The sequence below is a fragment of the Pteropus alecto genome, unplaced genomic scaffold (genome assembly GCF_000325575.1).
Source record: "Pteropus alecto unplaced genomic scaffold, ASM32557v1 scaffold113, whole genome shotgun sequence".
Classification (NCBI taxonomy): domain Eukaryota; kingdom Metazoa; phylum Chordata; class Mammalia; order Chiroptera; family Pteropodidae; genus Pteropus; species Pteropus alecto.
In genome coordinates, this window is record NW_006433949.1 from 912,249 (window position 1) to 936,975 (window position 24,727).

Below are 24,727 nucleotides of genomic sequence, written 5' to 3' on the forward strand. Positions count from 1 at the left end.
AGATTCTGGGGGCCTAATTCTATACCCCCAACTTAGGGATGCTTCAGCACCTTGTCTCCCTTGCACCTGAGGCACCCTGGCTTTGCTTATGGACACTTGGTAGGGACCTCAGGCACACCTGCTTCTTGGCTAGCTTCCCTGCCCCATTCCTTGCTAAAAATAGAAACAGATTTCAATACCGGCCTCCGTCTGTCCTAATCTGCAACCGTTGGCAGGAAAGCAGAGTTGACTGCTTCTCCCTGCTGGGCCTCTGGCCCCGCATTGCCCAGGACAGAGTGGAAGGGGGCAAGCATTTGTTGTGATCCATTGATTTGAGGCTTTGGGGTTTTGCTTTGTCTTCCTCTAAACCGGAGCCTAGCACAAAGTGAACCCAAGAGAGGTTGTGAGCTTTAAATTTTTTAAAGTTTAAATGTGTTTCTGGCAGAACGATAGGCCTTAAAAACCTTCCTGGTTCTTGTCCCAAAGCCATTTGCTTCATTTGCTCAGGCCTTGGGTCCAGGAGAGGCTTAAAATAACTTGCCTTTTTAGGGAGGGCTTAAGATGGCAGGGACTAGCCCTTGAGGGTCTCCTTAGCAAATAGGTGACCCACCCGCCAGCCATGCTCCTGAGCCAGGACAGAGGGGCTTCGCTGTCTTCCAGGTCACAAGTGGAAGACACTTGGGTCCGGGGAAAACGAGCCTGGCCCTCCCATCTCTGTTGTCCAGAGGATGCATTTGGGTTGCAGGGGGCTCAGTAGCCTTCCCCTCGGAGGTGGCGAAGAGAGCAGTGTTGTGTGCATGGGAGGGCAGTGGGAGGCCTGGCTCCCATAAGCTGGCCTCCCCTTGCTTTGGCATGTCACACGTAGGGTGGCAGAGCTGGGTGGTCCAGGAGGGTTAGAATGTAAATCAGATTTTTCCCTAAGAGCTTTGCAGGGCTCAGAAAGCAGTGACTCTGATTTCAGGCATATGTCTCAAATACCCAAGCTTAGTGTTAGGCTATTTCTTATCCAGTATCTTAACTAAGATTTTTTTTTTTTTTCTTTTTTTTGGAAAGTTAGGTGGTATTATCCCTGCTTTACAGAGGAGACAGTGAGTCAGAGAAGTTAAGTAACTTGCCTGGGGTCACACAGCCAGCAAGTGGTAGGGCAGAAATCCGAACCCAGGACTGTCTGGCTGCAAAATGCTTTCCCCTCCTCCTTCCTTTTATCCTCTCCTCCTGCTACTCCCCCTCCTTTTCCTCCTTTTTTCTTCACAGGCCCTTCACAAATGTGCTCACTGGCCCTTAGCCCCTTACATGTGTTATCTCATCATATAACCTCAAGATAGAGTTACTGTTATCGTACGCATTTTAGCAGAGGAAGAAACAGCCTCAGAGAGGTTAAGTAACCTGTCCACGGTCACACAGCTAGTAAGCAGCAATGCTTCTCTGACCTTTCCTCTCACGCCACTGTGTAAGATGCTTTGGGAAAAGGATGTAATGAATGTGAAACAGTCTCAGCTTCCAAGTAGCGTACTCCCTAGGATGAGGCGGGGTGGGGTCTGTCCGTGGCCAAAAGGAGAATGGACGGCATTCCATTCTCCTTTGTGCTTGACGTGCTAAGGGCATGGGTCATTCTGGAAGTGGGCTCAAGATTCTAAATCAGCATCGCACTCATTGTCATGTGCCACTTTTAAGTCCCTCCAAAGTATCAGAGCTGATGGCAGGGTGTCCAGCTCTCCTGCGGGATCAAAGTGGGAAGAAAAGCCTCGTTTTGTGTCAAGATCAGGTTTTCAACCGACGACGGGGCTTGTTGAACAGGATATAGACCGAAAAGACAGTCAAACTAACCTTGGATAGGCCACTAGTAGGACTGTCCTTCTCTTGGCAAAGCTGGCAGCTTATTTTGGTTTGTTTCTTAAGAAAAAGAAAATATAAAACTGACAGGGTCCAGGGAAAGCGTGCTTTTCGCACAGCATGTTAGTGCCTCAGTTTCCTCTCTCGCCCTCTTACTGGGACGTTTGCTAAAACCTCTGAGAATGAGTGGGTGTAAAGCACCAAGCCTGGCTGGGAAAACACGGCGTCTATAAGGAAAGAGGCCTGCTCTCTCCTAGTATGGGCGTTTGTTATTTTATGCTCAGATTTCGGCTTTGACCTTCTACCCAGTGTTCCCTTTCCCTATTGTCTGAGCACTCCGTCTAAAACACAGATCTGACCTGGTAATTTCCCCAACTTGAAGCTCCCCAGGACGTTCTGGGCCCCAACAGGATGAAAGCCAAGCTCCTTAGGCCGAATGCGGGGCCTCGCACGTTCTAGTGCCTTCTTACCTGATCGGTCCCATTTCCTGCCTGATCCCACAATGTCACAATGCTTCTAGTCCTGTGAATTCCCTGGTTCGTTCTTAAACTTCTCCACCTTGCTGGTAACTCAGTCTGGAATGCCTTTCCCAGCTCATGAGCTTCAGTACTGTCTTGAAAATCCTGCTGATAATCTCATCTCTTTGAAGCCTTCAAGAACCATCTCTTCCTGACGGTGCTAATTACTGCCCTTTTCTGCTTTGGTATCTTCATTAGGCTTCCATTATTACAAGTAGCTTACTGTGTGGTAATTACTTATTTAACCATCTGATCACCAGCTAGGCCCCGAGTTCCATTTACCTTTGTATCACTTAGCTCGATGATACACTCAGCAAGTCATGGTCAAAATAAAGCTCATTAGGTTTCTGGGTCCTCACAGCTCATGTCTGAGGGTCCTAGGAGGGTCCTCTCCTAACCAGGGATCCGAGTCTCATTTCTCCCAACAGAGCTGATGGTCCTAGAGGCTGGCTTCATTGCCTTAGTCTGTGGCTGGCCGATAGCCTTGAGGTAGTAAGGAGTTGGCAAGATGAAGACGGAGGTTGTCAGCAGAGTCGGCAGCTCCCTGGGCCTGAAGCACTGAGAACTAAGCACACTTTGTAAGGGCGCGAGCCTCAATCGAGCCTTGGCCTCACCTTGACCCAGCAGCTGTCCCCGGTGCCTCTCTCTGTCTCTGTATCTACAGAGTTCTTGTCTTAGTCTGCTTGGGCTGCTGTGACAAAATAACCACAGACTCGGGGGGCTTTAAACAGAAATGTATTATCTCACGGTTCTAGAGACGGGTAAGTCCAAGATCAAGGTGTCCGCAGGTTTGGTTTCTTCTGAGGCTTCTCTCCTTGCCTTGCAGACGGCCACCTTCTCGTGTTTCTACATATGTTTATCCCTCAGTCTGTGCGCTTGTGCCCTAATCTCCTCTTATAAGGACACCAGTCAGATCTCCAAATATAGCCACATGCTGAGGTCCTGGGGCTTCAACACAGGAATTGCAAGGGGACACAATTCAGCTCGTAACTCTCCTGCCGTTTGCTCAGATGCAGGTACCCAGAAACCTAGCTGTCTTGAACTGACCTTTGATGCTATCTAGGGCTGACCTATGCGAGGCGTTATCCCTGCAGGAAACTGGAGGTTTGGGATATTTTTCTCATATGGGCAAGAATGGATTTTATCCAAGACTCAGACATCTCCGGGCTATAAGAATGGCTGCCAAAATGTTAATGAATGACTCACAGGCAGAAGATGTCAGGTTTGATAAAGGAGGCAGGTATGAGCAGAGATATTTAAAGCCTGGAAATTAGGAATAACCTTGAACACAGTCAGCGGGGCTGGCCTTTGACAGTGCAGGTTAGCGAGAGCCCAGGGTCTGCGCTGGGCGTCCAGCAGGAGCCCAGACCGCCACCAGACACAGTTTCTGGGGGGAATTCTGGTCATGCTCAGCTTTTGCCTTCTTGTTGCTTTTAAACCTGATAGCGGCCTAAGGTGGGCCTGTACCATATGCCTTCTCTGGGGACAAAAGGGGTTAAGGGCAAGGGAGGTGGCTGAGACCTTGAGGCGGGCACTCAGTCTCATGGGCTACTTTGGGGTTGGTGGTTCATGGTTTGCAGGTGACACACTGCACAGGTGACAATGCCGAAAGTAATAAAGCAGAGGAAGACCTCTCTCTCCTTGACTTTGATGCCTCGTATGCCATTAAGAGTTCCCTGGGACCAAGTGTGGTATCTAGCAGTGTCCCCTGGCAGGGGTCAACATGTGGCAGTCAGTCTGGCTCCCTTTCCAAAGTGTTCATGAAGCCAGAGCCACTTGGCACCAGGCTCAGTCAAGGTGGGCCAGAGCCCTCGACCTTAAGACAGATGTAGCCAAGATAAGCCGGGAAAGAAAGACCAATAGAGCTGTATATCCAACGGCTATCAACGCCGCGGTGGGCTCCATTGCATAAATCGGTGTCCGCGGTTCTTTCTGTGACTGAGCGTCCTCAGCATACTTGCATAAGAGTGAAGCCCCAGAGACTCGCGTAGCTCTTGTCACCTGTGATACTCTGGGTGGTGGAGTGGTTAAGCCTGTGGGCCCTGGGGTCAAGCCATAGGCCTCCCGTGCTGGCTGAGCCCGGGGTGTTGGCCTCTCCGAGCCTCAGCCGCTTCATCTGTCCAGTGGGATCGTGACAGCATCTCCCAGGAGGGCCGTTGCGGGCATTCAGTGAGATCACGTGTGTGTGATGCCCTTGGTAAGTGCTCGGCCAGTCCTAGGGGGTATTGTCATGGCCAGAGACTGGGCCGCTTCTCTGGAATATCGTGGCACACGAGCAGGGGTCCTGAACCTAGGCCAAGATCCGAATCGTTTTTTTTGCCTCATTCCTGGCACAGCAGGTGGCCACCGCCAAACCGGCATGTGGAGGCAGCATGGCAGCGGGAGACCACACAGCAATTAGCTTTTCACTGCCTCCCAGGGAGCATGGGCATTTGGCTCCGCCGGAGTCATTCCCCTGGCTCTCGTAGGGCCTCGCCAAGGCATTGTACCGGGTGTCACCCACCAGGCCGATGGCGGCACCGATAAAATGAGCGAGAACCCGACATGCTGGGTTCCAGCGTCGTAATGGAGAGACTCGAAGCCTTTCACTTCCTCAGCCCTCCGCGTCTGCATGGGGGGTCCTGTCTGTTGCCTCGGGGCCCCCTGCCATGAAATGCCATCGCTCCCTGCCACACGCAGAAAGCTGCCGCGTCGCGGTGGCAGTGGCGGCAGCTGGGTACTGGCTGGATTGCCTGCCACGCCGCTCTTTACCCGTCGCCTCGGGGGCGTCTAAGTCCACATTCGCTCCGAGAGTGCTTCATGAGCCAGAACAGCCAGCTTCGCAGCCTCCACGTTGGGGAGGGAATGCGGGAAGTTTCCGGGGGGGCTCACAGCAGGTGTGCCTGAATAGGCAGCTTCTGGTTGCCGTGCCCTCCCCCGGGGCTGCCTCAGATTAGAGCACAGTGGCCCAGCAAGGAAGCCTTTCCTCTTTCGAGCAAGCACCAAGGGACCACGCTCTGGAGGGACCTCGGTCCCAAGACCGCCGCCACCCCACCTTCATGCTCAGGGAGCCCATGGGGCCCGCTCTCCATTCTCATCCCTTCGCTGGGCGAATTCCCTGAAGTGGACATGTCCCAACTCCCTCCCTCCCTCTTCTCCCCACCTGTCTAAGCTGAGGACGGTCATGTACGACACAAATAATGACTCACAAATGTTGAGCCCCCACCACGTGCCGGTGTCCGAGGCACTTTTCTGTGCCTCCTTTCTCCCCGGGTCCTCCCAGCACACCTGTGCACTCAGCGTTTTCAGTATCTTCAGCTGACAGAGAGGAAACTGAGGCTCTGAGAGGTTGGAACTTAATCCCGGCTCCTGCAGCTGACTCCAGAGTTCAGGCGCTTAACTGATGGGCCTCACGCCAGGAAGTAAAGCGGAAGAGGTAGAGTTTTAGGGTGAATTTCTTTTCCAAAAGGAAGCTGGTTTCTATCTTCACCTTCATCTTTTTTTTTTTTTTAATTAAACATGTATTTCCTACAAGGCATTTTATTCTGAATCGGAGTCCGTACCTAGAACTAACTGCCTTTCATATTGTAAAAATAGCGAAACCGATGGGGTTTCGTTGCGGATTATCACAGAGAAACTGGAAGACGTGAGTGAGTGGACGGAAAAAGCCAGACCACAAAGGCCAGCACGATCTCACCCAGCGTGGAAGCTCCTGCCTTCTCCTCAATGCGGGCACTTCTCCAGCTCTTAATTTTTACATCATGGTGGTTGGAACAAGACAGTTTGGGCCAAAATGGGAACTCACGGGGGTCAAGACTTGGGACTGAGAAAGGAAGGCCAAAGGAGGACCAGCCTTGGGTCCAGGCAGGAGACTTACATGTCCAGCTGGGGTTGCTGAGGAGGCGACCCCTGAGGTCACTGGTTCCAAGGGGCAAGTGACCCCACATCGGGACTTGCCTGGGTCTGGATAACCAATTTAGGCCGTTGGGGCTGGGGTTGCCTTGCTTGCTTTTTTGCTAGCGGTCCTTATCTAGTTGTAAAAATGTGTAGTATTTCCCTCTGTTCAGACCGCTTGTGAGGGTCTGGTTCCGCTGAAGTGACCTTGGAGCAAGGACCTGAGAGCTGGCCATCTGGGTGAGCCTGGGACACACTGGGGACTGTGTGCCATCTACAGGGGCAGCTGCTACTTCACTCTAGCCATTCGTGACCATGTAGGATCCCAGGCTGATTGTTACCATATTTTCCAGTGTTTCAGGAGAAGTCAAGACCTACACTTTTAATCGGAAGTCTTCTGATTTTTAAATATTGGTTACCAATTCATAGTTCTTAAGCACAGTCGGCGAGTAAACTCTGCTCAACGCACTGCCCTTTATGATCCTGACATAGAACATACCAATTCAGCCTTAGTTTGCTGTTAGAATAAACCATCTCAAAATAAGGAAACAGGGCAAAACCAACCAGTGAACTCTCCGTGGCCTGGGAGGTACTCTTCACCTTTGGGTGGCGTTGAGTGGCGATCAGAACTGGCTGGGGGAACATCCTCTCTGCCTCTAAGTGCTTTGCTTAGAGAAAGACCAGATTTCATTCGCCTGTGGAATCGAGCCAGGCAGGTGAGGTTAAGAGGACAGAATAGGTGGGCGCATCTCCCATGAACCCCTTTATCTTCTCTGTTTATTCTTCCCGTGCGTTGTAGTTCTCGCGACTCTCTCTCCGCTGGGGGACCCGTTTCCCATTCTTTCGGCTTATCTGCACCCTTTCCAACGTCACCACCATCTTCTCTGTTCTTAGCTATTGGATTCGGGCCACCTGGGACTGTGTTTTGGCTTTGACGTTAAGATGTGTATTAAAGATTCAAGCACGTGTTAGAAGTTGGAAACAAAGTCATAGTTTAATAGCTAGTCTTTGTCTTCTAATTTCATCTTTTAATCATCGCCTTCTGGTCAACTGGAAAACTTACCAGTTTTTCAGCTGGCCGGCACTTATTTCTTAAGAACTTGGAACTACGGTGGAGGTTACAAGAAAGGTAACAGACGTGGTTATGGCTGGGGAAGGATTCAAGATCTGGCTGTCAGTGAGACGAAAGAGTATTTGGCATCCCGCATTTGTGACGTATATTATAACTGGGGAAGGATGTAGAGGAGGTGAGAGTTATAAAGAGGTGGCAGTGGCTTCCCTAGGAGGTGGACCATGGGGCAGGATATGGCACCGGAGCAGGCAGACCTATTTTAGAGAGAGCCTAGAATGCCAATAGCAGGAGTTTGGACTCGGTTGAGTAGGGCTTGGGAACTGTTACCTTTGTAACAGCGATGACAGAGCGTCTTGCCTCTGATCTCTTGTCAACTCCAGATGCCCTCTCCAGCCTCCCTTTGAGGGCCTGGGGTGGGCCAGCCCTGAATAGGGATCACTGCTCTCCCTGGAGACTGGTAGGTGGTGGTACTCGCCAGGATGTTCTATAGTGGCAGGAAGCAGGTTTGGCGTTTTTCTCTTCTGTGTCTGTCTTCCTGACCGGGCTCTGAGCTGCCCCAGGGCCAGCGGTCTGTTCTGCCCTGAGGCTCAGCACAGTTCCTGCCTCACTAGGCACTCAGGAAGCATCTGGACAACACTTCGGCGGATGAGTGCTTTCAACTTCCACGGCTCACCTGGCCTGGTCATAGGAGGGCATTTCTTAGATTAGAAAGCTCAGGAGCTGTATCTGGCAAGGAAAAAAGTAGTTAGTGAAAGAAAAGCAGAGGGCGGGATGAATCTGTCCTGCTGTGCCCTGGCCCCACCCCACCACGCCCTTCCGCACCCCGCCAGGCCCAGCGCTCAGGATCCGAAAGGACCCACTCTCCTGACTTAAAAAGGCTGTCTCCTAACTGTATCCGGCCGATAAGTTTCTCTTTTGTTCCAGTGCATTGACACAACCCCCTAAACAATCCATTCTAATCCGGGGTCGATCAGGAAGTTCTCAGTCTGCTCAGCCAGGAAGCATAGGTCTAAGTTTCTCTCTCTTTCACAGTAAAGTCTTCATGCTTGTATGTCCCCTCCGGAGAGAAAGGGAGGGTTGGCTTCTGCCCTCATCACCACCTGTCGCGTATTGAGGAATTGGCATCTTGGAATGCAGCTGGGGTATTTGGATTACACATTCGAAAAACCATTTTGGATCTCTTTTGCTGTATATTTTCACTCTAGAAGCAAGCAAGAGCATAGAGGTGCGGTGGTGTCTTTGTTTTTTTAAAGGCATGATCTGGGGGCTTTGTTTTGTGCACAGACGTCTCAGCTGCGTTCGGGGAGTCTCACAGGTGAAGGTTTGGTGGTGGCTTCAGCCTGCATCTGTAACACTCGTGGATATCTCCCATGAGTGCTCTGTGGGTTCCACCCCTGCTCCTTGGCCCGAGCATGAATCCAATAGCTGCAAACCAGTGTCCTTTATGCCGCCTTAAAGTATTAGCTTCCCCAGAGCCAATCTCCTTGCTCTCTTGTCAGAGGCAGCAAGCAGCCAGTCACAGCCGGAAGGGATGTGCGCGGTCCTGTTCATATGGGTGCTTTATCCTAACAGCTGTTGTGAAATAATGGGATTTGCCCCCATTTTTCAGATGTGCGATTCGAAGCGAGGGGACGGAAGGTCACCTGCAGAGGCAGGCACTGGGCAGGCGTGTGATGCACCCTAATCTAGAGCCCTGTACATAAGGAAACCATAAACTTAGACCAGCTCTGCTCGTTTGGCCAGGGTTAGGCCAAGTTTTTGGATCCAATGAGAGGTGAAGCCCTTGCAGACCCAGTGCCCGGCACCACCTTCCCTGCCCGGCTCCAGACGCCTGGCAGTGGCCCCAGCACTTCCCAGGCCATGAGAAACTTCGCCTCAGTGACACTCCTGGCTGACGGCCCTTCATTCTTTTGCCCCAGAAATCAGAACCAATAACCAAGTGCTTTAAAACATGGGGCTGCCCATATAATCTCATTTATTCAGTAAGCACATAATCTCGTTTATTTTCTCATTTAAACCGCTTTTGCTACCAAACCTCCCTGTGGGCTGCTGTCCCCTGCCTCTGAACTATCCCCATTTCAGCTCTCTGGGCTGAAGACCTTTGTCCTCCTTTCCGGGAGCCTCCCCTAACCGTCCCTAACCCGCCCAGCCGGTTAGGGCTGTATTTCCACATCTTCTTCTCCGAGTATGCTGTTTGCACCTCATTCTCTCCTCTCCATGCACAGAGGCCCTGCTCGCTCCCCAGCTCCTGCACGTGATAGATTTGATTAATGTCTTAGGTAGCAAATGAGGGTTTGCTTTGTGCCATGATGGATTCCTAAAGGTTGCGAGAAAATGGAATTTTGGTGAAGTAGATAATTTACAATATGGGCAGGAGGGCCGAGTTTGGCAAAGCATCCTTTCATCGTGTGATTAATACCCCAGAGTCCGGGTGGGTTTCCTTCTGTCAGGCTTTTACTTCTTTGTGGGTTTCTTTCTGATGTCTCCGTGATGCCCGTTTGAGGTGGCCGGGTCACCCGGGGCAGGGAAGGTATAGAGCCCAACCCAGGGTAATGCCTGGGTAGGTGCTATTGTTTTGGGCGCTGATGTGTTGTTATACAACTGTGCCCCTTTCTTGTAGTACAAGTTTTTGCAAAGGCAGAGACCATGGCTCTTCTTCTCCACATGCCCTGGGCACTTAATAGACATCAACTAACATATCTGGGACTGGGAGTGAGTCACCAGGTTCTAAAAACGCCCAGGGTTCCAAGTGGCTCTGTTCAGTCTTCGTCTAGCCAGTCCCTGGAGTCATCTGAGGTCACAAGGAGACTCATTCACATGTGATCAGGTCAGAAATAACCCAGGCAGGGCCTGGTCCCCGCTTCCTCTTGGAGAAGCCTACTTTTTGGACATTCCGGTCTCCGCTTCTCGGGCTTTGCCGTTCTCCATGAGCCCGCGTGTGCCCCAGAATTGCTGTCTCAGCCCTGGGCGCAGGATTCCCACCTCTCACCTGTTCTCAGCTCTGAGCTTGCCCCTCCCCCGCATTCGTAGGCTTCCTTTCTCCCTTGTCGGTCTCTCTTTTTGTTAAATTGGGCTTTTCATTTTTATTTTTTCTTATTCTTTGAGCTCTCGCTGCTAATCGTGCCCGGTGCTGGCTAATGGCTTGGAGCCGCTCCAAGCTGCCGGACGCGTTGGCTTTCCCTTGCGGGTGGTAGTCCACAAGCGTGATGTCTCCTCCCTGCGACTCCCGAGGGTCCCCTCTTCTTGCGGGCTCGGCTGTTCACACTCGGCTGGCCCGCCTTGTCGTCCGGAATCGCAGTGTTCACTGTGTACCCTGGAGCCTCGACAGGGCTCAGATCTCCTTTTTTTTTTTTTTAATTTTATTTATGCCTGCAGCAACTGGTCTTCCTAGGTGGTCTCCCATCCAAGTACTAATCAGGCCCGACCCTGCTTAGCTTCCGAGATCAGACATCGGGGCTTGTTCGGGGTGGCGTGGCCGTAGACCATGGACCGTGGCTCCACTGGGGCGCGAACCCAGGACCTTCTGCGTGTAAAGCAGACGCGCTCACCGCTACACAGTGGAACCACGTCCAGGCCTCAGATCTTAACAGAACCAAAGGCCCGTCAGCCGCCGGGCCCGTTGGCCCATTCGGTTTTGTCGCATGCTGTTTTGTGCTGTTTCTGTTTAGATCACACGCTGTCCAGGGATGGGTAGGGCTCACATATCTGAGGACGGGGGTGTCTGGGGAGGATTCTCAGGCTGTTAGAAATGTGTGTGTTGGGGGTGACGACGCCTGCCGATACTTCATGGCATGCCAGCATTTCTTCAGAGTGTCTCCATCTACAGCAGAGGACAGGACTGAATTTCCAGTGTGACCTCTGATTAGCCGTGCAGCTCTGAACAAGACGCTAAGCTTCAGTTCCAGCCTGAGTGTTGGTTTCTTCATCTGTAAAATGGGGATACGAATGTCTCCATTCGGGGTTGACATAAAGATTACATGGGAAGTTCCCCTGGAACAGCCCACAGTACCAACTCAATAAGCGGAAATTCTAAATAATAGTAAAGTATCAGGGTTTCATTTTCAACACAGGAGTAAGTTGGGCCTTTCTTGCACCCCTGAGTGGGTAATCTAAGGACACTCTGAACTGAGGACTTGAGCTTCCTTTTATTAAATTCTCTGACTTCCTCTTAAGGATTGTTAGCTGGTTTTTGCATTTTCTTAAGGACCCAGTGGTGGCAAACGGGAGCAGTGCGTTGATGTCCTTGACTGCCAGCCGGACGCACTGCAGAGATCATTCATATCCAGCTGCTGTGTCTCCTGCCCGCTCTTTCAGATGGCGTCTTGGTTTCAATTCTATTATTACTTTTTTCATTCCTGATGCCTCTTTTGGGCCGCCTTCCCCACTCGGCAGAAAGGGAAACTGAGGAAAAGGAAGAGGAGGCCGAGCCCAGTGCCTGGCACAGGCTTTCAGGCCCCTGCTGTCTCCTCTGGAGCTGCACTAGCCAGGCAAGCCCCGGTCCCTGGAGAGCTGACACGTCCAGGCCATCAAGCTCACTGCGGGGTGTAGACATCCTCCCAATCGTCACTTTCCCCAGAGGCCTGTGCCTCCTTGTTGCTGCTCCTGTGTTGCCTGCTATGGCAGGAGATGCAGGTGCTGGGGCGTGGCCAGTGTTCTTGGAAGCCGGGTCCAGCCAGCCCCCCAGGTGCTCCCAGGTAGGGGCTAGAGCAGACCTCCGACCCGTGCGGAGCGGACGCCATCGGCCTGCTCGGGGCACACGGCTCACAGCCAGCCTTGGTCCTCTGAGCACTCCTGTCTGCTGACCCCGTGCGGGGGCCCAGGGACTGCCAGTCTGCGGTGAAAAATGCCTTTCGTTTCCCTCCGCTCCTCTGCGGCTCCCGTCCTCGTCCCTGTGCGTTTCACAATTAGCATTTCTGATGCTTCCAAGTGAATATGGACAGATGTTCGCACAGGTGCTGCACTCTTCACTGGGTAAACAGTGGAGTTTGCATGCGTGTGCGTGTGTGTGTGTGTGTGTGCGCGCGCACGCACACATACACCTATGCTTGTGGGCCGGGTAGAGAGACATTTTATGCTTCAAGAAATGGCTCATATTAAATTTAGAGAGTGGTTTTATCTCAGTGTCAGCAGAGGCGATGAGTGATTGGTGGGAGGGGGAAAACCTTTTGTTTCATAGAAAACCCAGTGGCCTAGGAGCGGGAAGTACAATTGCAAGTTGAACCTGGAAATTCACGGACTGGAGAAGGGAGAAAGCAGGCCCTGCCTTGTCACGAAATTACCTGGCAAACTGGGCATCTGGCAAACGGCTCGTTCTCTCTCTGCCTCGGCCGAAGGGGTGGTGGATGGTGCACGGTAGTCCCAAGGCACGCAGAGGGTGGCAAGGAGGATCAGACAGTAGAGATGACCTCGGTGGCTCCTGGCAGGTTGACTGCCCTATACATGCGAGGTCACCATGGCTCCCCCGGGAAGAGGAACTTGCATTTTGCCCTGTGGATGGGGTTATGAGGTTAATCGAGACCGACCATCTGGGCTTTGTATTTCTAAGATCGCTACACCTGGTCAAAAATGCTCCTCTGTTAGAACCCAGGGGTTCAAGTTCACGCTCCTTAACGTCGCTTACAGCCTGCCCGCTGTGCCTGCCCCTTGCTTCTGCCGGACAGAGACAGTGTGGGGCCAGGGCGAGGGCGAAGGCTGCCTGGGCTTGAACCCCAGCCTGGCCACTTCCTTGCTCTGTGTCCCTGGGCAAATCACTTAACCTCTCTGGGCCTTAGTTCCCCACTCTGTACACTGGAGATGATAACAGTCTCTGGTTCACAAGGCCTTTGGACCCTTAGAATCCTGGTGCGCAGGAAGTGCCGGCTGAGCCGCTATTCTTGTTACCATTCCCAGAACATTGGCCTTGTCTCTGGTTCTTTAAGCTTCAGGATTCCTGAACCCTCCGGTTTCCCACACACGCCCTGCTGTTTGCTTCTCTGTGCTTTCTGCACGATCTTCCCCGTTTCTTGAGTGTACCCCTACCTCCTACCTGACCCCCATCTACCTGGTGACACTTCTTCATCCTTCATCCTTCAAAAACCCACGCAGACATTACCCATGAGTCCCTGCTTGACTCTGCCCCCCAGCCCGCATGGAGGGCAGCTGCTGGTACACCCTCTCCTAGGCTGCTGTAACGAACAAATGACTTTAATGCCCCAGAATCCCATTCCTTCTTTCGCCTCCTGATAGCGAACCCCGTGAGGACAAAATTCATGGTTTTACTTTTTCAAATCTGACACCTAGCGCGATGCCTGGTATACAGCAGGTGCTGAATAAACGCCTCTCCAAATTAAACCGTGTTTATTGGCATCCGGAAAGTCAGCCTTTGTAAACTTTACGCTCCCTTTTTCTCCTCCGAGTTACCACCTGATTTCTTAAGACTAGAACGATGCTCTCAAGGTCGTGTTCGTGACCTCAGGATGCGAGGTCCCTGCGCAGCCAGTGAGGAGGTGGGCGTGCAGGGCGGTAATCACCGCCCTCGACCGCTAGGGGGTGCTCTTTTCCCCAGCCCCTCCCCAGAGCCTGTTGTTTCTGATCTTCGCCCACCCCTCGCCCCCACTTTTCCATTCCTCTCCCCTGTTTATAGATAGCTACTGCTCTCAACTTCCTAGGCAGTTCAGGGCGCCTCCATGGCCAGCCTTATGTATCAACAAGGAATCCCTCTGGATTTGGCCACTCGGGTTCCTGTCAGCTGGCCGAAAACAAAGTTGGAGGTGGCACCGGGCATTATCCTGGCCACTTTGAACCCAGAGCTCCTGCTTGAGCCATGGTACCGGCCTGGACGAGCCTTTCATTTTTCCTTTCCGCCTCTGGCTTAAGCCTTTGGCAGGACAGGTTTTGGGCTCAAGGCCAGCGATTCAACTGGGAGGGCTCCGTGCCAGTTCTTGCCTTTCTGGAGGTCAGTGTGCTGGCCCGGGCTCTGCCTGGGTGTGCAGCCTGTACCAACTGCATCGGTGACGCGGGTCTCCCTCCCACACCATCTTGCCACCGGTCAGCAGCAAGAGAAGGCCTGAGCAAGAGGAAGCGTGCACTCTGCCTGCTTTCAGCAAAGTGTCTCTTGGCCGATGTTTATCCGGGGGCCTTTGCAGAGCCAGCCGGCATGAAAGCAGTGTGACGACGCCACGCCTGGAAAACTCATCAGTGTCACTCTGGTTTATTTTCCTCTTCAAGCTTTTTTCCCATGGAGTGGGGCTCTCAGTGACAACTGGTGAACGGTTGGGCGATTGCTCGTTGTCGTTCTGGTGGGCACGGGTTTCCGGGGGGCTCTGAGTGCTTTGCGGATTCCGGCATTTGTGTCTGCGATGCCCGGAGCACGGTTGGCACTGGTCCCAGTTCGTGGATGAAGGCTCTGGGGATGAAGACCGTGAATGGGGGAGGGGAGGGTCACAGCTAGGGGTGAACTTGGGGGACCAGGGCTACTTTTGTCTCGAAGAGGATGTGCAGCATGTGTGTGTGTGTGTGTGTGTGGGTGGGTGGGTGTGTGTGTGTGTGGAGAAGGCGTGAGATCGTGTACACAGAAGAGAATGAGAATTAAGGAGTGAGGGCCGCACTGGGTGGAGGGTCCTCAGTATAAACCTTCCCGTAACAGTCACTGCCTCGTATTCTTTCTGATCTGAGCCGCCTCACCCAAGGAGCTCATGGGCCTTTTAAAATCCAGAGCAACCTCTTGCCCCACACCCAAAGGAAGGACCCAGCGGTTGATCCAGCTCAGCAGACCCTCCTCGGCTGGATGGGAGCGGGGTCACAGAGGCCTTCCCCTCTGCCTGTGCTTCCCCTCTCCTCCCCGGTGCAGCTTTATGGCTGGCATATGGAAACTGCTTCTATTTACCCAGCACCACCAGGATCACTGCTGCATGCTGTGCTCCAGCGAAGGGGAAATGTGGCCTCCCCGCAGGGCTGTTTCCGAGGCTGCATGCAAAGCAGCCAGCTGTTTTGCAGGGAGCGTCTGGGCCCTGTTACATCAGCATGGAGGAAGCGTTACCATCTGTGCAAACAGGTCATCCTGATTTGTCTGCCTGTCCTCTGGATGGGGAACTTCGCTCGTGCTTTGAGGCAGCGTTTCTGTTATTGTTTTTGTATTCTAGTGCCTGCGGGTCAGTTCAGGGGTTTCTTTCAGTTCCTCCTCCTGCCAGTGATTTTCGTTCACCTCCTTCCGGGGCTGATCGCCAGGATTCAGGGAGGGTAGTTAAGAGGTACACGGTGTTCAATCAATCTTTAGCGTCGGAGGCCTGCAGGCCGGTTTTCACACGCATGCGCTCTGCCTAAGGCACAGAAGGGCAGAACGAGATGTTTCCCTTTGGGGAACTTGTACCCAGAGATGCAGAGTGGGATCTTGGTTGCCAAGAACGTTCCCGGTAGGCTTCCTCGGGCCTTCTGAACCCTCCTGGGAGGGCAGAAGCTGGCTAACTGTGAGAGCCAGGAAAATGGCCTCTCACACCCTCCTGCCCGCTGCTCGTCTATTTCCCTTCTTCCCTCCGTTCCCGACCCAGCTGCCGCCTGGGAAGGCGGCCGTGCCAAGGCGAGGACCAGCCATCATCCTCCTGGAAGAAGCAGCGGAGGGCCAGCTCCCTGACAGCCCCGTGGTGAGGTCGTCCGGTCTCCTCCTGCCGGGCCCTGGCGGTACGCCTCCACCTTGCCTTCCCAGCTCTCCCGGAAGCACCCGGCCTGCCCTGGGCGAGGACGGTGCCAAAGTCCTATGTCGCATGTGTCGATTCTTACTCGGTCTCTGCTAATCAGCAGTGTGAGGGCCGGGCCGGCACACAGAATGGGACTGGAGCCCACCTGACTGGACCCCACCGGCACCCCCGCCCCCACCTCTTGCGATGCACTCACAGTGCTTCTGGACTTGGCCTAAGTCTGCCGCCGCCGCCTCACGCCTCACTGCCCATGAAAGGCAGGGAAGGACCTTGGCTCCTGGCCCCCCAAGGGCCCTCTCTATAATCCCTAAATGAGCCACTCAGGCCGGTGTGAAGGGGGCTCTTGGAAATTACCTGTGGCTTTCTCGAAAAGCCCCTCAGTGGCCCTTGTCATCTAGGGCCTTTGAGCCCTCCCCCCATGTAAGAGTCACCAACAAGCTATTGGGCTTTGCCTTTTGGGACCTAGTAACCAAGCCAAGGCCTGTGTTCTGAGCGAGTGCAAGGTAGAATAGTTAGAAGCCAGAACAAAGTCCACCCTGGAGGGGAGAAGTCTCCATTCTCCTACCCTTCCCCCACCAGCAGTTGAGTCATATTCCATTTTTCCTTTTAAGGCTCTGCCCAGAATTACTTTTATACAGAACAGTCCCTCTTCAACAAATCTTTAAAAGAATGATCTTTAGAAAATACAGAGATCATGTCACACCCCTTCTGAATGCCCTCGGGCACCCCCCCTGCACTCCAGGTGGGATCTGCCACCAAGCCCTGCTAGTGGCCCCTCCTGCTCTGCCCTCCCCTCCAGACACTGGCCATCTTTAAGAGTCCCATGGGAGTATGCTTCTGGGATTTTTAGGGCAAGAGCTTCGCTTTTTACTTCCATTCAGATATATTTGTGGAACACTTTGTATGTCATGCCCAGCGCTCTTCTGAGCTCTGGGGACACCTCGGTGAACAAGACAAAAATCCCTGAGCTCTTGAAGCTGACATTTCAGGCAAGGAAACAGGCAGTAAACGGGCCCATAGGTAAATAAACGCCCTGCCAGAGGGCAATACAGCCCCAGGAGGAGAACTGAGTGTGAGGGTGAGGTGACTTCCGGGGGGAAGCCAGAGGCAGCCTCTGAGAGGACAGTGTTTGGGTGGACACCTGAGAGGTGGAAAGACCAGCCTTAGAGATCCTGGGTAGGGCGGAGGGAACAGTAAGAGCCGGGGAAGGCGCCGATGTCCACTGCCATCTGTGCCAGCTCGTCACTGCCTACCCCGCACCCACACCGTTATTTATTTTACCTAGGACTGCTGTGTCTCAGACACCAGCTTCTGTCATGGCGTGTGAAGGTGGCAGAGGACGGGGCGTGGGCACACGAGATCGCAGCACTGTCCAGCTGCCGGCCTGTGGCCGCTCAGATTTCCTCTCTCTGCCTGGGGCTTCGTTCCTTCAGAAATGGGCCCCGGGATCAGAGCGGGGAAGTGTTGGTGTTGGGTAGAGAAGGGCCAGCATTATCAAGTGCAAGTTGCAGCCGGATGTCCCACCTGCTGCCTGTAGCTCCAGCTCAGTGATGGAGCCGCTGCTGAGCTTTCGGCCCTTTCCGCAGTACCCTGTCACCCGTTTGTCTTTCCCCCTCTTGAGAGGCACACAGACTCCTGCATCGGAGCTGAGCAGCCCAGGTTGGTCTCCCAGCCCTGCTTCTCATTAGCTGCACAACCTCGGGAGGTCCCCAGCCTGTCTGCACCTTCGTTTCCCCAAGACTGAAGTGGCAATCATAATATTACCTCTCCAAAGGACTCTCGTGAGAATGAAATAGGTCGACTGGTATAAAGTACTTAGATATCAGATATCTGTTGCTGTTTAACAAACCACCCCACAACATAGTGCCTTACGAGAACAGCATCATTTACTTTGCTTGTGAATCTACAGTTCGGTGCGGCGGGTGGGAGGGGGGGTGGTGGTAGTGAAGGGACAGCATCTCTGCTCCCCACAGTGTCAGCTTGGACACTCAACTGGGGCTGCAGCATATGTTTTTGAGATGGCTCGTTCGACTGATTGACAGTTCGGTGCTGGCCGTCAGCTGGGACCTCAGCTGGGCAGTGGCTACAGGACCTCGAATCTTCTCGCAGGCCTCTCCACCAGCTGCGTGGGCTTCTTCAACATGGTGGCTGGGTTCCAAGAGCAGGGGTCGCAGGAGAAAAAGGCGGAAGCATTTTGATGACCTAGCCTCGGAAGTCATAAGCGTTATGCCCTCCGTCCCCTATCGGTTAAAGCAGTCGCAAAGGCTGGCCCCTTGGAGGAGGAGACACAGGCTCTGCCTCTTTGTAGGAAAGAGGCACGATTCTAGAAGGCGTGGAGGACGAAAGAGAATGCTGTGACCCTCTGCGGAAAATAAAATCTGCCACGCGATAGGTTCGAAACGTGATTCTTCACCCCCCGATAAGTGGCTCATTTAGAGCGCGGATTATGGGGAACCGAAATCTCATCCTAAATGCTCTTCCCAATACGTTTACAAGCTGAGGGCCTTTCATCGGTGCCATTGCTGACTACGTATCCCTAGAGACACCTGAGTGTTGTGACAAACCCAGCTCGCACACAGGCTTGAGTGTAAACGGGATCTTTATGGGCTCAGATTTGGGAAACACTAAGATTTCGGGCATAGCTTGGTCCCGAGGTTGCAAACTCGGGTTCCCTGTGTCACTGTTTTGTTATCCGTCGGCGTCCTTCTGGGGTAGGCTTTCCCCACGTGGTGGCAGAGGCGGCCCTCAGCGTCAACAGGGAGAGAGCCCCTCCTTCCTAACCGGCCCAGGGAAAGGCCCAGTTTCAGCCATCCTTGTCCAGGGGAGGCGAGTAGCTCTCCTGGGTCACCTGCCTGGAGCCAGGGCTGGCACACGCCTGCCGGCGCCAAAGCACGTTCTCCAAAGGCAGATGGGGCAGTGGAAAGGAGGGCATGGGTGTCAGCGGGTAACAGCAGCAGACGACCCTGCGCCAAGGAACAAATCCAAGCATTTTCCTTTTTTAGACTTAAGTAGACTATCTCCATGCTTCCAAAAGTCAACAGTAAACAAAAAGGTCGCTCCCGTTGAGTGACACTTCCACCCCGCTCCCTACCCCTCTCGTGGGTAGCCAGTTTCATCGGGTTCTGATTTATCCTTCCCGTTTCTTTTTGTAGAGATAAGTGGAGAGCCGTGTGTTTTCTTATTCCCGCCCACTTTTAACACACAAGATAGCAGACTCTGTGTGCTCTTTCGCACTTGCTTTTTTTTCACTTAACAAGAGAAAGGAAAATATTTTTAATTGGCCTCGCTTGTGCTCGCTGTCCCAGTACGTGGGATGGAGCACTGACTTGTAGGCAGCCGGACGCAGGTATGAGCACGTGAGGCGACTGCCAGCATTTTCTTCTGGCGAACGGTGTCTTTATTCTCCTAAGCCCGGGTCGTAAGTGACTCTCTCTCTCCTCTTCCAACGCAGATGGAGGCAGCTACGCCGTCCACGATTCCCAGGCCCCCAGTCTGAGCTCAGAGGGTGACAGTTTCCCCTCGAGCCCCACCACACACAACTGGGAGATGAATTATCAAGAGGCAGCGATCTACCTCCAGGTGAGCATCTCCGGGTCACGACCACCTGGCCCTTCTCGGCGCCCGCGGGTGGAGTAGGGCAGCTGGGGCTCCGTCGGATGCCCAGAAATTCAGTTCCGGCTCCAGCGCTCCGCGCATGCGCGTCTCAGCTGGATGCTCATGCCCGTACCCGGGCTGGTGGATGTATGTGCGCTTGTCACGTGACACCTGGTATATGGCTCCACCTGCTCCTGAGGTCCCCCGAGTCTGTCCCCTTGGCCTTCCCTGCCTCGCTCCCTCTTCTCAGAGGCACACTGAGAGGCCAGTTCTCGGGGGGACTTGTTCATATGCTTAATACCGTAGCAGGGGTTTGCTGACCCAGTGTGGGGAACTCAGAATCTCTATTCCTCTCCTGTTTAAGTTGCCGCCGCTTTCATGCTTGCTATTTCGTACTTTTTTGTTTTGTTTTGTTTTGTTTTGTTTTCGTAAAAAGAAAAAGAACTTTTTAAAATGTAAGTAAGTAATACATGCTCATTACAATCAGCTTAGGTACAAAGGGGATGTGAAAATATCTTTCGGCTAAGGCAGACACCGTCAACATTATTTAAGATTAATACATAGATTTGCACATATTTATTTTACTTTTTAAAAATTTAATTAAAACCAGACAATTAGTTGATGGTTGTTCAGTTGTCTCTATGCTTCTATGTTTTATGCAGCGTCATCTCCGGTTGTACTACTTGACAAATGTGTTTCGATTCAAGTTAAGTCAATAGAAATGTTTTAGTGGCATTTTAGCAAGGCCAGGCACACCTGTTAATGATCTGGCAGGGTCACCCTATGCCCTGTCACCTTCTCCAAGGCTGAATAGGTGCTAGATAAGCGCATGGGATGGGTCAGAACCCAGAGTTAGAATGCCCTGGGGGACTCTAGACAACCTGGTACTCCTTCTTTCCTTAAGCAGCTGAGAATGTCAGTAATAAAAATATCTAACTTTTAGCTGGCCCTTGCTAATCTTTCTAACAACCCTTGGAGGCGGTTTGATCATCTCCCTCTTTGTAGACTAACGACTGAGACTCAGAGGGGCTAAATGAGTCCAAAGCCATCCAGCTAGTAAGTTGTACAGTGCGGATTTAAACAGTATCCATCTTAGGATATTCTTTCTTCTGTATATTGTTGTGTCATTTTATACCCAATCACATGTATCCATTTGAAAGTGGGCCCTGTGGTTGTGGAAACGAGGTTACAGAATAGCAGTTGTAATGTAATAATTTTTACATAACATTTATGTATATATATATATGTGTGTGCGCACGCACACAGATACATACGTATATAGGTATATATGTGCATATAGGAGCGCATACTTGTGTATGTGTGTGTGTTTGCACAGATACCCATTTACATCTGGGAAGTTATTTTTCTCAAAGGCGATTGTCTTTGGCTGATGGAATCTTTACAACCTTTTAATCCTGTGTATGATCTTAATTGGCCTCGCTCGTTCCTGCCGTCCCAGTACGATTTTACCAAAAATGCATCATTTTTAAAAGAGTCAAAGCAGAACTCGGATCTCTGCGGGCAGCAGTTTGCGGCTGTTCCCGGAGGTGGGTTTAGCTGCCGGCAGATGGTCTTCCTTTTCCTGCTTTGCAGCTGAGCCCCTGAACCAGATCGGGGGGTGCACTTGGGTAACGGGTCCCTCGTTGCTTTGAGGATACCTGGTCCGGCAGTTTCTTCTCTTCTCCTATTTGACCCGTTACGTTAGCTCACTCACCCTCAGGAGCCATGCGCTCAGCAAACCTTGAGCCTTCCAGACAGTTCTTGTTTCCTGTGTGGCTTTCTGCCCCAGGGAGCAGAGAGCAAAGGCTTGGAAGTCATGGACAGCTGGCCTGCCTTTTCATTTTCCCTAATCTGGTTTGTGATCAGCAGCAGCCAGGAAGCAAGGCTGGAGTTCTCCTTGGGGTCGGGATCAGAAACCAGTGATAAGGGTCACATTTCACTCTGTCTTTGTTGGTGGGGACCTCATCTTTCGTCTCCTTGGTGACAATTCCAAGTCCCAGCGTTAAAATCACGCCCCACCCCATGTCAGCGGTCAGATCCTCTGGTCAGATCTTCATTCCTAGCTCTTTGTGGGAAGAAATTATCCAAGAATTGTGTTTTTTTAGTAATCCAAACCAGAAGCTTCCTGGGCCACCCTGTGTGTACACTCGGCCATGGCAGTGGTGGCTTAAGCCGCAGTCCAGCACAGATCACAGGACTGTGAGTGAGGCCTGACCAGCCTTTGACTGACTGCTGGGACGTTTGTTTCCTTTGTGGGCCCCGCCCCTGTCCGGTCTGTGCTTTATCTCTATTTTTTGGCAGTAAGGGTAGTGACGTATCCAGCTTCACGGAAGTGACTTGCTCAGAGCTACCCCGCAAAGCACAGCTAAAGTCAGAGGTCCCCACCTCCCAGCTACTGGGCAGAGACCTAGAGAGTCGATCTCTTGAAGGAATGGTTTATCCTACCAAGCACTCATTAAACACCTACTGTGTGTACCAAGCACCGGCCTAGATGAGGACTTGACAGTTTCCCTCACCTTCCCAACTCTCTGGCACGGGCTTGGCGAGCTGAAGCCACCTCAGACTGCCACGGGTGCTCACCAGACCAGACCTCTGTCCAGGGCACCGCGTTCCACCCTTGGCCCCAGACACGGTTCTTCCCGTTAGCCTGTGCTGCAACTTTTGCTGGAGTCACCTTCCTTGGAGTAAGGGTCTGTGAGGATGGGGACCAGGAGCATGGAATAGTCGGGATAGTTGAAGGTCTGACTGCATTCCAAGACAGCTGGAATGCTTCCAGAAGGCTCTGGCCGGGAGACCTAGGTTTACATTTGGGCTCTGCGCTTGCCTCCTCCAGGAAATGGAGCCAGTGGGAAGCGTGACAGTTCGGAGTGTTAGCGCTGGGAGGGAGGGAGGCAGGCTCTCTCGACTCAGCACCCTTGACTTTGGGGGCGGGGTAACGTTTTGTTGTGAGGGGCTGTCTCGTGCCTTGCAGAATCTTTAGCAGCATCCCTGGAGTCTACCCACTAGATGCCAACAGCATCCCCTAGGTGTGACACCTTAACATGTCCCCAGGCCAGGCGGGGAGGGTGGGGGACAGCATTGTTCCCAGTTGAGAAACACCGAAGCAAGGTGACTTCTGTAAACCGTTAGCCACGTAAATAAATACTCACTAAGTGTCAGCTGCCAGTGTGATGAAGCCGAATGAGATGGGACGTCCCTTACTTACCCTGTGCCTGCCTCCCAGAAGGCCGACCCTAATAGGGACTGTCAGCAATACAAACATCACCTGCTTGTATTCCCAAGCGGACCATTCCAGGCTCTGCGGTTTATTTCCTACGTCATCAGCGGGAGGCCAGTGACCGCCAGAGCGAGGGCGGTGGAGTCAGACTGTCTGGCTCTCTAAACTCGGCACTAAGCTCCCTGCGCCTTGATTTTCTCATCTCTGTCTGGTGTTGTGGGGTAACACTAATGCCTGCCCGAGGGGAGGTCGTCAGGAGTGAGGGAGTGTCCCCGGCTCAGGCGTGGGGCCGAGCACGGCTCCCAGTCTGGTGGGCACTCGGTTGGGGTTGGCCGCTGTCCTGTTACCGTCGGGGTGCCGGAATCAAGAGCAAGGCCCGTCGTTTTGCAGGGCTTTATTAGGACATTAGGTGGGACTGGCTCAGTAAGTTAGGAAGCGGGGGGCTACGGGGCAGCCTGAGCGCAGCAGGGGGATGGAGGAGGTAGCCTCGGGCTTCTCTTTTCTCTCAGTGTCCTTATGACATAATAACAACAGCCAGTGTCTGTGGGGTGGGGAGCTTACCGTGTGCCAGACACCGTCCGAGGTGTCTTACAGGAGCCCTTTGAGGAAGGTCTGGCGCTATCCCGTGAACAGCTGAGGAAGGTGCGGGAACTTTCTCAGTGTCACCCAGAGAGGAGTGGGAAGGCGGACGCCGCCCGTGCTCGTTCCCCCCAGACCCCCTCATCCCAGCTCCTTACATTCCGCAGACACTCCTGAGCGTGAGCACGTGGCCTCCAAGGGGACCACACGTGCGCACGTCTCTTTATTTTCTCCCCGACGTTTTATTCTTTGGTTCCCCCGAGTGGTTTTTAGGGAGCAGCAAGCCCTTCGACCGGTCTCGTGAAGATATAACACTTATGATTTTCCGTCACCTTCCACCTCTGGTCTGAATCTTCCCTCACCCGCCGAGGTGCCTCCTTTCCTCCCCGGCCCAGGGCGCACCCCCGGCGCCGCGCCTTCGAGGCTCGCTCACCCACCCGGCTCTCGTCTCTTCAGGAAGGCGAGAATAACGACAAGTTCTTCACCCACCCCAAGAGCGCCCGAGCGCTGGCGGCCTACCTCTTCGCGCACAACCACCTCTTCTACCTGATGGAGCTGTCCACCGCCCTGCTTCTGCTGCTGCTGTCCCTGTGCGAGGCCCCCGCCGTCCCCGCGCTCCGCCTCGGCATCTACGTGAGTGGCCGGGCGGCCGGGAGCCACCGCCCTCTGGGGGCTAACGCCAGCCGGAAAGGGGACATTCCGGAAGGGCAGACACTGCCACTGGATTTAAAGCAGAGGCCCCGGGGAGGTTCTAGGGGCCTTGGGAGCAGCAGTGACCCACCGGCCTCGCCCGGGGTCCCCTGTGGAGTGAACGCTCTTCTTCCGGTCTCTGTGTGATGCCGTCCACTCTTAAAGTCCAGGGAGGGCACCACCTGGTTGTCCCACTTAGGACCGGTGGCCGCACCGTGGCTCCAAGTGGGCGGCACCCCCGATGAGCAGTCCCTCTCGCCATCTCCACCCTCAGAGGAAGAGGCAGTCGGGCGTGGTCTCCAGTGGGCAGGACGTGGCGGGGGGTGTGTCGGGGGGGTGGTGATGCCACATCCACACACCCTTTGACCGCAGGTCCACGCGACCCTGGAGCTGTTCGCCCTGATGGTGGTCGTCTTTGAGCTCTGCATGAAGTTGCGGTGGCTGGGCCTCCACACCTTCATCCGGCACAAACGGACCATGGTCAAGGTGATGTGTCCATCTCCTTAAAGCATTTTTTTTTTCCCACGTCGCCTTCAAGCTTATCTCTCTAATCCAATTCCAAATCGCCCCGGGGGCCTCGTTCTGCGCCCAGAAGTGTCACGGGGTGCCGGTCCTCACCGTGCTGCGGATGTCACAGTTACGCCAACAGTGACTGATGTGATTTGGTGTTTGGTGCGTGCCGAACGCTGGCATGATAACC

The 24,727-nt window shown here is 53.3% G+C and overlaps 1 protein-coding gene across 1 annotated transcript in view; it reads left to right on the plus strand.

The window, feature by feature from the left end:
- Window positions 1-24,727, plus strand: part of TPCN1 (two pore segment channel 1) — a 52,019-nt gene that overhangs the window by 3,140 nt on the left and 24,152 nt on the right. The window contains exons 3-5 of the mRNA XM_015586778.2: window positions 19,399-19,526; window positions 23,794-23,970; window positions 24,400-24,513. Of these exons, the coding sequence (XP_015442264.1) occupies window positions 19,399-19,526; window positions 23,794-23,970; window positions 24,400-24,513 (419 nt within the window). The remainder of the gene's footprint in view (window positions 1-19,398; window positions 19,527-23,793; window positions 23,971-24,399; window positions 24,514-24,727) is intronic.